The following is a 16,086-nucleotide window of genomic DNA, read 5'->3' as shown; positions in this document are numbered from 1 at the left end:
CGCGTTATTGTAATATATAAATAATAATTTTCGACTTTCCAGTACTTTACACCACATAATGGTAACTTTTAGGTATAAAGAGTCACTAGGTGGTCACGAAATGTTTTACTATACTTGGGTACAGAAAAACGTCACGGCGCGTTACATGCCCCCCCCCCCCCCCACCCCAAATAATCAATAATCTCCAAAAATGCCGTGACGTAATAATTTAACTTTAACTCAGTTCTCAAAGTCTGTCACAAAGAATGCATGTATTTGTAAACATGTCAACTTAAATGGAAACCATATTATAGAATATTGATATCACTGCATATTTATAAAAATGCCATAAACAGCCTAACCTAGTTAAATATAGGTGTCTAGTGTCATTTTATCATGTTACAAACCCTAAGGAAACAACAGTTATAAATTTAACGACTTCTCATAATTTTCTCAATAACGCAATAAATTTGTGTTTAAAACGAAACTGTTATTTTTGACTGGTTTTCTATTTAGAATTTTTCTAAATAAGAGGTGGGTTTTGAAAAATTCTAGCGCCAGCCGCTCTTGAGAAATTTATATGCACTTTAGTTATTGAGAAAGAAAAGAGTGGCGAAGAGTTCATTGCCAGTTCTTCTCTTCCGTTCTACGCCCTTGATTTGAGAACTGGCAGTAAATGTAAAATTAGAATTATTTCATATATATCATCTCTCTTTTTTTTGACGTTCATAAAAGTACAATGTGTTACCAATATGAATAAATGATTAGACTTGACTTTTGACTGCTGTAGAACAGATCAGCTTTGAAAAATTTATAAAATATTATCTTTCTATCATGTATATACTCATAGGTTTTTAAAATAAATATAGCATATATAGTAAAATCGTTTATTAATTTATTGGACGGTTTACATATTTGTATCTTTAAGTCAAATATTTACAGACAAAACATATATGAGATTTTAGTAACGAAGTTGTTAAAATTATTACTTCTCTTATTACCTAAGATTAAGACACTGGTGGGTCATAAGTTATTTATCATATGGCAGTTTTAATACATATGAAAATTGTTATAAGTTTTGTGCCAACATTTATAATCATATTATTATAAATAAGGTGACCAACTATACTCAATTACTGAGTTTTTACTCTTTTTTTGCAAACCGTACTTACTACTTTTTAAATCCTGTACTCTAAAAGTACTCATTTGTATAATTTAGTTTTAATAGAAATTTCGTTATATTGTCCAGGCACTAATGCTGCTGTTATAATGGTATTTGCACTAGGGAATGATTATTGGAGCAGTCAGCAGTGAGAAGTCGCAACTTTCTGTAAAAACATTATCTGCCGTCTTAACAGTCCAATTTAATATGCAAAATGAAAGTTGTTCGGATATGGCTACATTATTAGACGAACATCTTCATTTAGCAAAATCCAAATCCACTCCGAAGAAAAATATGTTTTTAAAAGAAAATAAACTTTTTATTGTTTTTTCTTCTTTTTTTTTCACCTAAGAAATACTTGCAAAGTGTACTCTTTTTGAACAAAAAATAATTGGTCACCTTATTATAAAAATATTGAAAAATTACTTCATGCAAAAATCTATAAAATAAACAGTCTTATTAAAGGAAAGTAGTATTTTTCGTTCTTTTGAATAAGATCAGATGAATAGATCTGTAATCATAACAAAAGTTTAAATGCAAGCATAATGTTTATTTTAAAGTGAGATTCCTGTCTTAAAATATAATACTAAAATAAAGGACGGCGAATCTATACTAAATAAGGGCTTAATGTTAAACTATACTTAGAAATTAAATAATTGACAAATATATTACTATTGTCAATTGCCGGCCACTTGATTTTAAAGTAAATTTTATAAAAATGTATATAAATGTAATTGCTAATGCACATCTTACCTACTCTATTTAAGATTTCTTTTATTTTGTTTTAATGACCCAATTAAGGCACATATTTGCAAAATCTCCTATATTGATAATATTTTTAACTCTTAAGATTCTAAAGGCGGAAACACATTATTAAAACGCCACGCGACGCAACGTGTCGACACCCGATGTCCATCGTGCACATTACCAAGTAAGACAATAATGAAGGTGTATAGTTGTGTGCTAATTGTGCTATGGATTTAATAAATAACGAGTCAGATGAATATTTTGATGAAGATTTGATGCACATTTTGGGTACATATCTGATACTATATATGACTAAAATTATCATAAAATGCTTTCAAACTGTACTTTTCATTTCGCGACCGTTCAGATTCTACTTCTACTTCTGTATTTTATTCTTCTTATGTCATGTGTATGTATGTGACATTCGTGCGAAAAACTCGAACGACTACGAGCGAGGCGTCGGGTCGAGTCGGGTGTCGTGTGCTCGTATAGAGTCGCGTCGGATGTTCAAAGTGTGATTCTAGTCATAGACAATAGTACAGTTTGATTCGACTCAACACGCGTCGCGTTGCTTCGGGTTGCGTGGCGTTTTAATAATGTGTTTCCGCCTTAAACATTGTAAATTAACATGTTATCCAGGTCCATTCAGACTGGAGTTTCAAGACTACTCTCATTTACGTCATTAAGCATTGGTTCCATTTCAAGAGTAGGCTTGGTTTCATATCATATTTGCGAAGCTGGCATGGTAGATACTGTTGAGTGTGGAGTTGTGGGTCTTGAACCAGCTAAAGATGCATTAAGAGATGCCATGGTACCCATCTGAAAAAGTGACATAGTGGTAGGTAATAATAAGATTCAAAATTTCATAATTTCATAGTTAATAGTGTACTTGAATTTAGTGTTTTGAATGTATTTGTTTGAGTGCAGCGTGCGTTAAATTTTTAATGGGCCATTATAAAAGTTTTTAACACACAGAAAGCAGTTTCTGCCAATTATGTTTTAGATCTTGTGTTCCGAAACAATGTCTAAAAAAAAGTGTGTGTGTACAAAGTACACATGTCAGAAGTGAAACTTCTGTGGCAAACTAATCTTTAAGTGTTGTTCATATTTATACAAATCTAAAAATTTAGATTTCCGATACTTAGAGGGACGGAAAAAGGAATATATGTTAGGAATTTAATGTATTTAATTGTCATTAAAATATTAAGTGTCGAATACTAACTAATAAATAATGTGACGGTAAATTTTTTTCCAACGCCGATAAAGATGTTTGACTTCAAAAAGGAACATGGCGCGTAACCGAAAAACGTGACGCGTAACGAAAAAATGTTACACTAAATCTTTTTCCAACCCCGATAAAGAAGTTTCACTTCAATAATAAATGTATGTGTGATGTTACTACTTACTCGTAAATGTGCCAAATCTTCCAACTTTGTCAAGTCAGCTAGTTCCAAATATAAACTGTATACAAGTAACCATCCATAGATGCCGCTGACAGTAAACACAATCCAAAAAAGGCACATTAATATATTGTATGCAAATATCATGTCATTCACTATGGAAGCAAATATAAATGCAACTGCACGAAATAATATAAATACTCCAAAAGCATACAACCAAGGGACAATGCGCTTTTCATGTTCCTAAAAAAAATCTAATATTAATAACTACTACTCTAAAACTGCATTAAAACAATCTATAACAATACACATAGATTATGTTTTTCTTTATAGGTATATCTGTCCTTTTTTTTATTAACATTTGAGAACTTACTTTTCGCAAAGCACTTATAAGCATAATACTAGTGACCAATACTGCAACAGATCCAATCCAGGAAAATAATGAAAACACAATGAGAACATTGCGAACTGAAACAAATTTTAAAAATTTTAAATTATAGGGAATTTTAAATTATATGATAGTATAAAGAATATGACACAAATTAACCCACTTATTCATAAAAACTAAATCTTTCTTACTGCAACATTTAACAGTGTAATTTAACTGATATTTTATTTTAGTTTAAATTTTTTGTAAGCAAAGCTAAAAACTGAAAAGATTTCAACTTAAAAGACAGTGGGAGACAATAATTCATTGAATTCTTTTGTAATGATGTAAGAATAATTATTATTTACACATCAAAATGTTACTTACCAGGTGCACTACCTACATAAACAAATTGATAGCTCATCACATAGTATCCATAATGCACGGAACCAGGTGCTGCCATTCCAAGGCAATACAAGTCAAATATACTCTGGGCAAATGTGAATAAAGCTATAAACTGCAAATAAGATACATGCAAATACTTTTACAGAATTTAAATATTAACATAAGATAAAAGTTTACGCATTATTAACATTTTATCAAAATAGAAAGTAGCTATTGCTACTGAGTACAAGACCAAACTATGGTATGGACTAAGGACTTATTGTTGAGTTTTTTTTCTTTTAAGTTTACTTACCACAGCTAGAGACCCTGTTAGTAATGAACCTCTTTGTAAGTCCAAAACAAAAGCATCATGGAGGATTGGCTTTTGATACCATGGTACTCGCAGAGATTTAACGGATTTTGATGAGCGAAGATTTGTTGATGACCTAATATAATTTTATGTTAAATCAGAATAAAAGTATTTTTTTTATTATGTTCATCTATCTAAGAAAATAATTATATAATAGCAAATATTATACGTGAAAGGCATTAAATCTGCACCAAGTAAATTAATAAGCGTATATACTATGGCTTCTCAAGGGAATAATAAAAGGTTAGGTCTAGTTGGGAGTGTAAGGAATATTTATGATAAATTAACTTACTTTCCTGTATAATGTGAATATACAGAAGGCGTAGATCTATAAGTCGAAGGAGTTTTTTTCCCGTACATTACTATTATACTTCTTTGAAAATTCCTTGGTTAACGCCCTTGTTTTCGCGAAACAACAACAGTCGGCAACTTTAATACACGTAAATTAGTAGCATTTATGCACGCTTAATAATTGGCATAAAACGCAATACAAATTAATATTTAGTTATGATGTTTTAATTTAAAATGAAACAATTTTACTTTATTTAATAAATCCAATCTATGTATAAACTATAAAATGGTTTTATAAAACTTCAAATTCCTTTGGCAGTTGCCCACTCAACTGCGCAGTGCCACAGATAAGCTAAAACATATAAGGAAGAAAACTATATGGCAATTTTTATGATTTAAATATCCTAATACTAAGACGATTTATTATAAGCTTACCCAGTGGCGTAACTATACCATCTGGGGCCCGTGGCAAATTCTTTTGATGGGGCAAAAATCGTCACGTTGTACTGTTTAATTTTAATAAACTTCGGGATTTTCAGCGTACTCAATTACACGTTGCATATGTCCGACTAATGGCTATAGGCCTCCTCTCGTAAGCGAGAGGGAATGGTCTGGGGGTCTAGCCATATTGGTGTCGAAAAGTATTCTACATACACTACCGCTTTTGCGTAATTGTACTGTCGAAAACGCTTCGTTCGTAGCCAAGAGGCATGTCGATACATTACCGCAAAGTCGACAGCGTAGATGCGAGCTGCTGTTCGTAGCACCTTATTCCGTCATATTGTCTCTGGATTAAATGTATTCCTAATGTCACTTTTATAAACAAATAGAAGTTAAAACTTTACAATATTTTTGTAAATTTGCAATTATTGGAAGCTGCAAAAGGGACATTAGAATGTCAGCAAGGTTGGAACAATTTTCGATTTAAGTGGAATTTACGGAAGGTGCAAAGTGAATATATGAATTTTGATTGCATGTTTAAATTAATTATGTTTTGTTTCATGTTTTCTCAGAAATTTAAGGCTACAAATAAATACAATATTTTGAAATTGCATAATCACGATATATAATAATAATTAGTAATACTCATACTTTGATATTTTTAGGATTTAACCTCACAACTAATCTGCAAAATGAAGAAGAAACATATTTTGTTACCGCTTAGAAGAAACAATAGAAATAGTACTGTGACTAGAAGTTGATGAAAGTCCAAGGAATCAAAAAACAATAGAAAAAAAACGTACACTAGTGTGAACACTGAAATTAGAGTTTGATTTAAGCTTTAATTAGGTTTGGTGTTTGTGCTTGAACATTTTTAATGTCAATTTGAAAGCAGATAGCAGAGAATATAAGTGTAGATTTTATTAGTGATTTGCTACTAGTTTTAATTATCTCTGTTTATGTCCATCAAACAATTTCAGTTTAAGTTAGAGTCATAAAGGTTGATTGTTTATATTTATAAAAAAAGAGGGATTAATTAAAATTATAAAATAGAAACTTAGTCTTAAATTATAACCCTTAATCAACCTTTGACTCCATATTGATGCTCCAACATCTTAGATATAAATTTAAGTTTGATGCTTATTTTAAGTTAATATTTATGTCAATTAACTTTTGGTTATATCAGTGATTTGCTACTAGTGAATATGTAAATGCAAAATCTGTTTAAGTAAGAAATGAATAAACATTGTATGTATTTGTCATATGTAATACCACAAGAGCTTCAAAATTATCGGGTATTTCCCGATAGGTTCGTTGTAAACAATTAATATAGTTGTCATGACGACTATATTTGTTTGCAACGAACCTTGAGGGAAATACCAGATAATTTTGAAGCTCGAGTGGTATTCGGGGGATTATTTTTCCGACCCAAATGTCGGCCAATAGAATTGCACCATGAGACGAAATGTACAGTTAACAAATAAGAATTTCATAATGAATAAAACAACTACTTAATACTTTTCTTGAAGCAACGACCAGAGAAAATTTTCAGTATAATACCATGTAGGTTGTACCACGTGACGTCGAATGGTGCAATTCTATTGGCCGATATTTGGGTCGGAAAAATAATCAGTTTTATTTTTGGTAATTTACCTGTCTTCTTTAGTAGGAAAAGCCATTAAAGTGGTTCACAATATTAGTTTATTTTACAAGAATATACAGATAATGCATATATGAATGACCCGTACCTACTAATAGTTAGGAATATTAAACAAATAGGTAGCAAAATAAAAATGTTTCAGTTATGGTTATTTTTTATTAAAATAAGGCACCAAATATCATCCTTAACATAATGCAGTCTACATAGAAAAGTAAGCATATGTAACAACTTATTAAACAATACAGCAGACATTACTACTGAACACACACAGGTGCATCAAATTAAATGCTTTACTAACTAATGTAGATGTATTCATATTTATATATGTAGATAGATAATTAACTAATAAATGTAAGTGTTAGTTTGGAGCAATGTCAATATCTTGTTTGTGTGCTGTTATATACAAAAAATTGTTCAATTCATAAAACCTAACGTTAGATGTTGTGATGATTTCATAAAATTACTATGATACCTACAGTTACTATGAATACATCCTGGGCGATTAAAAAAATAGTGATTGTTTCCTTAACACAACAATTGTAAATAATAATAGTTATTGTAAAGATATAATTCTTCCCAAAATCTACAAATGCAGTTTGTTTATAATAATGTCTCATTAACATTCAAACTGCTTAACTTATTAAGATTAAATGTAGAAGAACATAGTGTCAGTTACTGTTTCCTGTTCTTGAGGTAATGTTACTTAACCAACCATTATTTCATATGGAGTAGCAGTTATGGAGTAGCTTCTCTTTTTCTGAAAAGAAAATATTTTAGTTAGTACTTTGATCAAATAGAAAACTGACAAACTAAACTGTAAGATCGGTCCAAGGTTTGTTCAATAGGTAACTTTAGTAATAAAACTCTTTACTTAATGCTAAACTTAAAAAAAAAATTAATTTGTCACTGCTGCTTATTGTCAATTAAAGTTCTTAATAACCAAACAATGTCAGTAACTCCCAAAGGACTTGAATTCAAACTTCTCATTCATTAACAATATTATAATAACTTCTCTAGTATATTAACTTAGTAAATAATTAAAGAAAATATCTGCTTACCATTCCTTAGTATTGCTCACTAGATTTTATATTTCCAAAGTTCATGAAGTATAAATCCACTTTATTTGATTAATATAATCAATATTATATTATTAGCTTCTATTATAATTACAATAAAATATATTTAGAACTTCTAATTATGTTCATTAGTGACTGCTTTCTCATCTGAAATATACAAATAAAATGTACAATCATTTTTCTTTGTGATTATATAATATATGCAATATTAAATGGTACATATATGTATTTTTCAAATTAAAGAACAATTTCATGAACTTACATGCAATATAAATATCAATAAAAGATATCCAATATACTTAACTAGGATTTACCTCTACTAATTTGCTGATTTTCTTGATATTTTCATATTTATCTGTGTCTATTAAGTTATCCTCGCATTGATTCATTGAAAAACTAAAACTCTAAACACGAGAACGTTAAAAAAAAACAGATAACAAATTAAAACCATTTCGTTAAAACGTCCAAAATAAGACATGTTTTTAAAACGGTAGCGATTAAAGATGGCAATAGTTGTACTGAATTATTGCAAACAGCAGCTTTTGAGATCACGCTAAAACATGGCGGAGAAACGCCGTTTTTTCTACACTGCCGAAACATTAATTGGCCGTTGGCTACCGAATAGCGTAAGCGTTAATGTGTGTCTTTTCGTAGCACTGTCATGGCGTCGCTTATTGTATCCCGACTCACGCCTTTAGGGCCTAGGCTACCGACTGTCGACACGAGCTGTCATTTTCATACAAATTTAGTTTTCGACTTTCTACATACACTACTGTTAAGCCATCTTGGCTAGACCCCCAGTAGTCCCCACGCTAGCCCACTGTGTATTGGTAATTGGAGACTTCACATTCATCCATAGAACATAATATCTCTTGGGCAGGGGCCCTCTTGGGTCGGGGGACCGTGGCATTTTTCCAGCCCTGCCACCCTATTGTTACGCCAAGTTAACGTGTACTTTCTCAAATTAATTTTTATTTTACTAAGACCACACTCAGTAGCTTAAGTAGATAGTAATTGTGAAAGTAAAATAAGATACGTGACATGCTTATGTTCTATCTGCGTATCAATGTGTATTTCATTTGCCATCATTTAGTGATCACTGTTGCAAAAGAAACTCTCTCAGCATTTTTTCAAGAATATTTAAAGATTATAAAAGTAAAAATCCTCATTATCAATATGATAATTCATTAAAGATCAGGGGGTCTAGCCATATTGGTGTCGAAAAGTATTCTACATACACTACCGCTTTTGCGTAATTGTACTGTCGAAAACGCTTCGTTCGTAGCCAAGAGGCATGTCGATACATTACCGCAAAGTCGACAGCGTAGATGCGAGCTGCTGTTCGTAGCACCTTATTCCGTCATATTGTCTCTGGATTAAATGTATTCCTAATGTCACTTTTATAAACAAATAGAAGTTAAAACTTTACAATATTTTTGTAAATTTGCAATTATTGGAAGCTGCAAAAGGGACATTAGAATGTCAGCAAGGTTGGAACAATTTTCGATTTAAGTGGAATTTACGGAAGGTGCAAAGTGAATATATGAATTTTGATTGCATGTTTAAATTAATTATGTTTTGTTTCATGTTTTCTCAGAAATTTAAGGCTACAAATAAATACAATATTTTGAAATTGCATAATCACGATATATAATAATAATTAGTAATACTCATACTTTGATATTTTTAGGATTTAACCTCACAACTAATCTGCAAAATGAAGAAGAAACATATTTTGTTACCGCTTAGAAGAAACAATAGAAATAGTACTGTGACTAGAAGTTGATGAAAGTCCAAGGAATCAAAAAACAATAGAAAAAAAACGTACACTAGTGTGAACACTGAAATTAGAGTTTGATTTAAGCTTTAATTAGGTTTGGTGTTTGTGCTTGAACATTTTTAATGTCAATTTGAAAGCAGATAGCAGAGAATATAAGTGTAGATTTTATTAGTGATTTGCTACTAGTTTTAATTATCTCTGTTTATGTCCATCAAACAATTTCAGTTTAAGTTAGAGTCATAAAGGTTGATTGTTTATATTTATAAAAAAAGAGGGATTAATTAAAATTATAAAATAGAAACTTAGTCTTAAATTATAACCCTTAATCAACCTTTGACTCCATATTGATGCTCCAACATCTTAGATATAAATTTAAGTTTGATGCTTATTTTAAGTTAATATTTATGTCAATTAACTTTTGGTTATATCAGTGATTTGCTACTAGTGAATATGTAAATGCAAAATCTGTTTAAGTAAGAAATGAATAAACATTGTATGTATTTGTCATATGTAATACCACAAGAGCTTCAAAATTATCGGGTATTTCCCGATAGGTTCGTTGTAAACAATTAATATAGTTGTCATGACGACTATATTTGTTTGCAACGAACCTTGAGGGAAATACCAGATAATTTTGAAGCTCGAGTGGTATTCGGGGGATTATTTTTCCGACCCAAATGTCGGCCAATAGAATTGCACCATGAGACGAAATGTACAGTTAACAAATAAGAATTTCATAATGAATAAAACAACTACTTAATACTTTTCTTGAAGCAACGACCAGAGAAAATTTTCAGTATAATACCATGTAGGTTGTACCACGTGACGTCGAATGGTGCAATTCTATTGGCCGATATTTGGGTCGGAAAAATAATCAGTTTTATTTTTGGTAATTTACCTGTCTTCTTTAGTAGGAAAAGCCATTAAAGTGGTTCACAATATTAGTTTATTTTACAAGAATATACAGATAATGCATATATGAATGACCCGTACCTACTAATAGTTAGGAATATTAAACAAATAGGTAGCAAAATAAAAATGTTTCAGTTATGGTTATTTTTTATTAAAATAAGGCACCAAATATCATCCTTAACATAATGCAGTCTACATAGAAAAGTAAGCATATGTAACAACTTATTAAACAATACAGCAGACATTACTACTGAACACACACAGGTGCATCAAATTAAATGCTTTACTAACTAATGTAGATGTATTCATATTTATATATGTAGATAGATAATTAACTAATAAATGTAAGTGTTAGTTTGGAGCAATGTCAATATCTTGTTTGTGTGCTGTTATATACAAAAAATTGTTCAATTCATAAAACCTAACGTTAGATGTTGTGATGATTTCATAAAATTACTATGATACCTACAGTTACTATGAATACATCCTGGGCGATTAAAAAAATAGTGATTGTTTCCTTAACACAACAATTGTAAATAATAATAGTTATTGTAAAGATATAATTCTTCCCAAAATCTACAAATGCAGTTTGTTTATAATAATGTCTCATTAACATTCAAACTGCTTAACTTATTAAGATTAAATGTAGAAGAACATAGTGTCAGTTACTGTTTCCTGTTCTTGAGGTAATGTTACTTAACCAACCATTATTTCATATGGAGTAGCAGTTATGGAGTAGCTTCTCTTTTTCTGAAAAGAAAATATTTTAGTTAGTACTTTGATCAAATAGAAAACTGACAAACTAAACTGTAAGATCGGTCCAAGGTTTGTTCAATAGGTAACTTTAGTAATAAAACTCTTTACTTAATGCTAAACTTAAAAAAAAAATTAATTTGTCACTGCTGCTTATTGTCAATTAAAGTTCTTAATAACCAAACAATGTCAGTAACTCCCAAAGGACTTGAATTCAAACTTCTCATTCATTAACAATATTATAATAACTTCTCTAGTATATTAACTTAGTAAATAATTAAAGAAAATATCTGCTTACCATTCCTTAGTATTGCTCACTAGATTTTATATTTCCAAAGTTCATGAAGTATAAATCCACTTTATTTGATTAATATAATCAATATTATATTATTAGCTTCTATTATAATTACAATAAAATATATTTAGAACTTCTAATTATGTTCATTAGTGACTGCTTTCTCATCTGAAATATACAAATAAAATGTACAATCATTTTTCTTTGTGATTATATAATATATGCAATATTAAATGGTACATATATGTATTTTTCAAATTAAAGAACAATTTCATGAACTTACATGCAATATAAATATCAATAAAAGATATCCAATATACTTAACTAGGATTTACCTCTACTAATTTGCTGATTTTCTTGATATTTTCATATTTATCTGTGTCTATTAAGTTATCCTCGCATTGATTCATTGAAAAACTAAAACTCTAAACACGAGAACGTTAAAAAAAAACAGATAACAAATTAAAACCATTTCGTTAAAACGTCCAAAATAAGACATGTTTTTAAAACGGTAGCGATTAAAGATGGCAATAGTTGTACTGAATTATTGCAAACAGCAGCTTTTGAGATCACGCTAAAACATGGCGGAGAAACGCCGTTTTTTCTACACTGCCGAAACATTAATTGGCCGTTGGCTACCGAATAGCGTAAGCGTTAATGTGTGTCTTTTCGTAGCACTGTCATGGCGTCGCTTATTGTATCCCGACTCACGCCTTTAGGGCCTAGGCTACCGACTGTCGACACGAGCTGTCATTTTCATACAAATTTAGTTTTCGACTTTCTACATACACTACTGTTAAGCCATCTTGGCTAGACCCCCAGGTTGCGAAATATCTCAATCTCAAGCTGTAAACAATAAATATTACTTTACTATAAAATATAATTAATCTGATTCATCATATTTTATTAAATTAGATAAAAAGAACATAACGTGTCACATTTTATTAAAATTTTACTTCACAAACTTTTTTTTAAAAGTTCAGCTCTAACATAAATAGGACCACACTGCCACAAACATTTAGGACACTTTAGTGCATTACGTTTCATTTCAGGCTGTTGTAAATCACACCAATAACTTGTTGAGTCTCTCGAAACCATTGAGACATTGTCAAATTCATAGTTTTTCCATTTTTTCTCGTTTTTGTGGTTATAGTCAAAACGTTCGTGTAGGTATTTTGTTAGCTTTTCGATTTTTTCAGCTGCGGTCAAAGAGTTGCTATCTCGAATCGTTGATTCGTCAGTAGATTCAAGAATATCAGATATTTCCGTGCGATTTTCAAAAGATAAATCACAAATATGACTGTCCTCCGCGATTGATTTGGTCGCTGGTGTCGCAGCTGTGAACATTTTCGTTGAGTCAGCTCTTATGCACCTAGAGAAAAATTTTAGTAAGGTAGTTTGGTAGACCAAGATTGTTGTAATGTCAAAAGTTTAATTAAGTTTAACAAATTTAATTCATTAGTTTCAAAATATATTTAAGAAATAGGTATATATTATTATACTTACATTTTTTTGGTTCATTCGGTTGAAACCATTCCTGAGGTCCAGTGCCACACCTGCAGAAAGGTGGTTGTTGTCCTTGCATCATGAAAATGAATGGGGCTTGATCTTTACTGGTAGTCATGAAATCTCGCATGTTTTCCGCAAATTGTGGATTACTCTGCCATTGCTCAAAGCAGTTTTTGAAGAATTCTGAAGGATTGTCTGCATTTTTATTCAAAACATGGCGATGAAAGCAATCTTCGCAAAATACTTGTCCATAGTAGATCTTCACATTTGACTTAGGAACGTTCTGGCAGAAATCTATAAAGTAAAATTAATTACTATTGTAATTTTATTTATTATATCGTGTCAACGGACACGGTCGGACTCTTGTCATCGCTAGGAAAAAATATAATGGTTGCCATATTAATTGCAAGACGGATTAAAATAATTTAATTGTCTTAAATCCTATTACAAAATATTAAAATTATCTTACAGCATCGAGCACAGTGTGAATGAAAACACTGATCACCAATACATATTTTGTCGTCACCAATTGCTTGCAAACATCTCGCACAAAAACAGCGCTTCTGCATATCTTCTGGTGGATTTTCAAAACACTTGGAACCTGACAGACAAATAAGTTCGGTTAGATTTAAAACAATCTGCTTTACGCTTTTGCAAACCATTCTCATTATTATATGCGTAATTTCGCAATTTATACGAATGCATACAGTAAATAGTAACCGGTAAGTCTCATTTTAACACGTGGCATAATATGACGGATCTTCATTATGCGGACTAAATAATATATTTATAAATAGAGACAGTAAGTTGTATTACGTCCGATACTTGTATCATAAGATCACTTTTTGACAGTAGGCATTAAGAGGCACAATGAGTCCCTAAGTAGGTACCTAAAGTCAAAGATATGTTACCTTGGTTACATTTTTGTGTGCTTTTCTAGACCATTGTTTATTTTTCGATTTAAAACTCGTAAAATAAACATTTTAAAAGAACCTAGAAATCATTAATTATGATTAAAACATGTTGATTTTTTACCAGTAGTTTCCGTATTTCCCTGTGGTTTCGAACCCGGAGCCCACTGCATCCACCAACTATTTGAGTGGATACGGGGGTTCTCTCCTCTAAATCTCGTTAGTACGTGGTTTTTAAAGCATTCGTTACAAAATACATGACCATAAAACATCTTCAGATGCTGAGGCACCATTCTGCATATACCTGATTACCAAACAAATTTTCTGTAGTATCAATTTTTTTCATTAAATAAAACACCTAAATTTAAAACAACTTACAACACATGCTGCATAATCGGTGAAAATTTTGGCCTTCAATGTCAACTTTATCCTCTGCATCAATGGGTAAAAAACAACGCGCACAGAAACATTTCTTGGATCCTTGATTATCCATAATTAATTTCTAATTTAAACCGAATTAAAATTCTTTTCTGACAAATTTTGTAAGCCGACAACACGTTATATGACAATGCTGAATAAGAAAAAGAAGATTAATAGTTTTAAAAATAGAAAGAAAAGCTAAAACAAAAGTAAAAAAAGGGTTTACTTTGGTCAAAGAGTATTTACTTACATAATATGAATTCCAATCTGCTGAAATGAATTTCATCAATCATGGTGGTTTAGGTTTTTTTAGTGAAGCTGCAACTAGTATACTATCAAAATAAGCGTTAAGAAATATTTTAAATGTATTATGATCCATTCCGATTTAGACTATTTCTTGAACCCGCCTTGGCTCCTTTTTTCATAGAGACAGTGATTGCTAGAAAGAATAGACCTGGGGGTCTAGCCATATTGGTGTCGAAAAGTATTCTACATACACTACCGCTTTTGCGTAATTGTACTGTCGAAAACGCTTCGTTCGTAGCCAAGACGCATGTCGATACATTACCGCAAAGTCGACAGCGTAGATGCGAGCTGCTGTTCGTAGCACCTTATTCCGTCATATTGTCTCTGGATTAAATGTATTCCTAATGTCACTTTTATAAACAAATAAAAGTTAAAACTACAATATTATTGTAAATTTGCAATAATTGCAAATTCCAATGATTGGAAGCTGCAAAAGGGACATTAGAATGTCAGCAAGGTCGGAACAATTTTCGATTTAAGTGGAATTTACGGAAGGTGCAAAGTCAATATATGAATTTTAATTGCATGTTTAAATTAATTATGGTTTGTTTCATGTTTTCTCAGAAATTTAAGGCTACAAATAAATACAATATTTTGAAATTGTATAATCGCGATATATAATAAGTAGTAGTACTCATACTTTGATATTTTTAGGATTAGGAACCTCACAACTAATCTGCAAAGTGAAGAAGCAACATATTTTGTTACCGCTTAGAGGAAACAATAGAAATAGTACTGTGGATTGATAAATAAAGAGTGAAAATAAGGTTTACTAGAAGTTGATAAGGAATAGAAGGATAGTCCAAGGAATTAAAAAACAATAGAAAAAAAACGTAGACTAGTGTGAACACTGAAATTAGAGTTTGGTTTAAGCTTTAATTAGGTTTGGTGTTTGTGTTTGAACATTTTTAATGTCAATTTGTAAGCAGATTTATATATAAGTGTAGATTTTATTAGTGATTACTACTAGTTGGAATTATCTCTGTTTATGTCTAACAAACAATTTCAGTTTAAGTTAGAGTCATAAAGGTTGATTGTTTATAATAAATTTATACTTTTAGAAAGTGAGAATTGAAAAGCAGCAAGTACTCAATGAAATGAAAAGAGGGATTAATAAAAATTGTAAAATAGAAACTTAGTCTGGTATGAAATTATAACCCTTACTCAACCTTTGATTCCATATTAATGCTCCAACATCTTAGATATAAATTTAAGTTTGATGCTGATTTTAAGTTAATGTTTATGTCAATAAACTTTTGGTTATATCAGTGATTTGCTACTAGTGAATATGTAAATGCAAAATCTGTTTAAGTAAGAAATGAA

At 30.8% G+C, this 16,086-nt stretch overlaps 2 protein-coding genes and 3 long non-coding RNA genes across 6 annotated transcripts; 1 reads left to right on the top strand and 4 right to left on the bottom strand.

Moving 5' to 3' along the window:
* Positions 1-852: 852 nt before the first annotated feature.
* LOC125055314 lies at positions 853-5,025 on the bottom strand. The gene is made up of 6 exons (XM_047657736.1): positions 4,702-5,025; positions 4,353-4,485; positions 4,043-4,172; positions 3,662-3,756; positions 3,295-3,531; positions 853-2,707 (listed from the first exon to the last, which is right to left on the bottom strand). The coding sequence occupies exons 1-6, from the start codon at positions 4,767-4,769 to the stop codon at positions 2,612-2,614; spliced, it is 759 nt and encodes a 252-aa protein (XP_047513692.1). The 5' UTR covers positions 4,770-5,025; the 3' UTR covers positions 853-2,611.
* A 1,918-nt stretch (positions 5,026-6,943) lies between these two features.
* Positions 6,944-7,973, bottom strand: LOC125055480. The gene is made up of 2 exons (XR_007117906.1): positions 7,860-7,973; positions 6,944-7,558 (listed from the first exon to the last, which is right to left on the bottom strand). It is a non-coding gene; the product is annotated as an uncharacterized LOC125055480 (long non-coding RNA).
* Positions 7,974-9,069: 1,096 nt separating this feature from the next.
* Positions 9,070-15,479, top strand: LOC125055477. Its single transcript, XR_007117904.1, has 2 exons — positions 9,070-9,412; positions 15,418-15,479. It is a non-coding gene; the product is annotated as an uncharacterized LOC125055477 (long non-coding RNA).
* LOC125055476 lies at positions 10,705-11,734 on the bottom strand. The gene is made up of 2 exons (XR_007117903.1): positions 11,621-11,734; positions 10,705-11,319 (listed from the first exon to the last, which is right to left on the bottom strand). It is a non-coding gene; the product is annotated as an uncharacterized LOC125055476 (long non-coding RNA).
* LOC125055475 (cysteine and glycine-rich protein 1-like) lies at positions 12,545-14,608 on the bottom strand. 2 transcript variants are annotated; one of them, XM_047657937.1, is made up of 5 exons: positions 14,416-14,608; positions 14,162-14,341; positions 13,596-13,727; positions 13,124-13,420; positions 12,545-12,954 (listed from the first exon to the last, which is right to left on the bottom strand). In XM_047657937.1, the coding sequence occupies exons 1-5, from the start codon at positions 14,528-14,530 to the stop codon at positions 12,575-12,577; spliced, it is 1,104 nt and encodes a 367-aa protein (XP_047513893.1). In that variant the 5' UTR covers positions 14,531-14,608; the 3' UTR covers positions 12,545-12,574. The 2 variants fall into 2 exon arrangements, with proteins under 2 accessions (XP_047513893.1, XP_047513894.1); XM_047657938.1 differs by having other exon boundaries at positions 12,818-12,989.
* Positions 15,480-16,086: the final 607 nt, after the last annotated feature.

The sequence above is a fragment of the Pieris napi genome, chromosome 13, assembly GCF_905475465.1.
Source record: "Pieris napi chromosome 13, ilPieNapi1.2, whole genome shotgun sequence".
NCBI lineage: Eukaryota > Metazoa > Arthropoda > Insecta > Lepidoptera > Pieridae > Pieris > Pieris napi.
Note: the sequence above shows the minus strand (reverse complement) of the source record. Positions and strands in the feature narration are given on the sequence as shown.

Coding starts and splice junctions, on each gene's coding strand:
- LOC125055314 (XM_047657736.1), bottom strand. CDS start 4,769: ATGTACGGGAAAAAAACTCCTTCGACTTATAGATCTACGCCTTCTGTA. Junction 4,486..4,701: donor TATTCACATTATACAGGAAA/GTAAGTTAATTT, acceptor AAATTATATTAG/GTCATCAACAAATCTTCGCT. Junction 3,757..4,042: donor TTATGTAGGTAGTGCACCTG/GTAAGTAACATT, acceptor AATTTGTTTCAG/TTCGCAATGTTCTCATTGTG.
- LOC125055475 (XM_047657937.1), bottom strand. CDS start 14,530: ATGGATAATCAAGGATCCAAGAAATGTTTCTGTGCGCGTTGTTTTTTA. Junction 13,421..13,595: donor TTCACACTGTGCTCGATGCT/GTAAGATAATTT, acceptor TTTACTTTATAG/ATTTCTGCCAGAACGTTCCT. Junction 12,955..13,123: donor ACCGAATGAACCAAAAAAAT/GTAAGTATAATA, acceptor AAATGTTCACAG/CTGCGACACCAGCGACCAAA.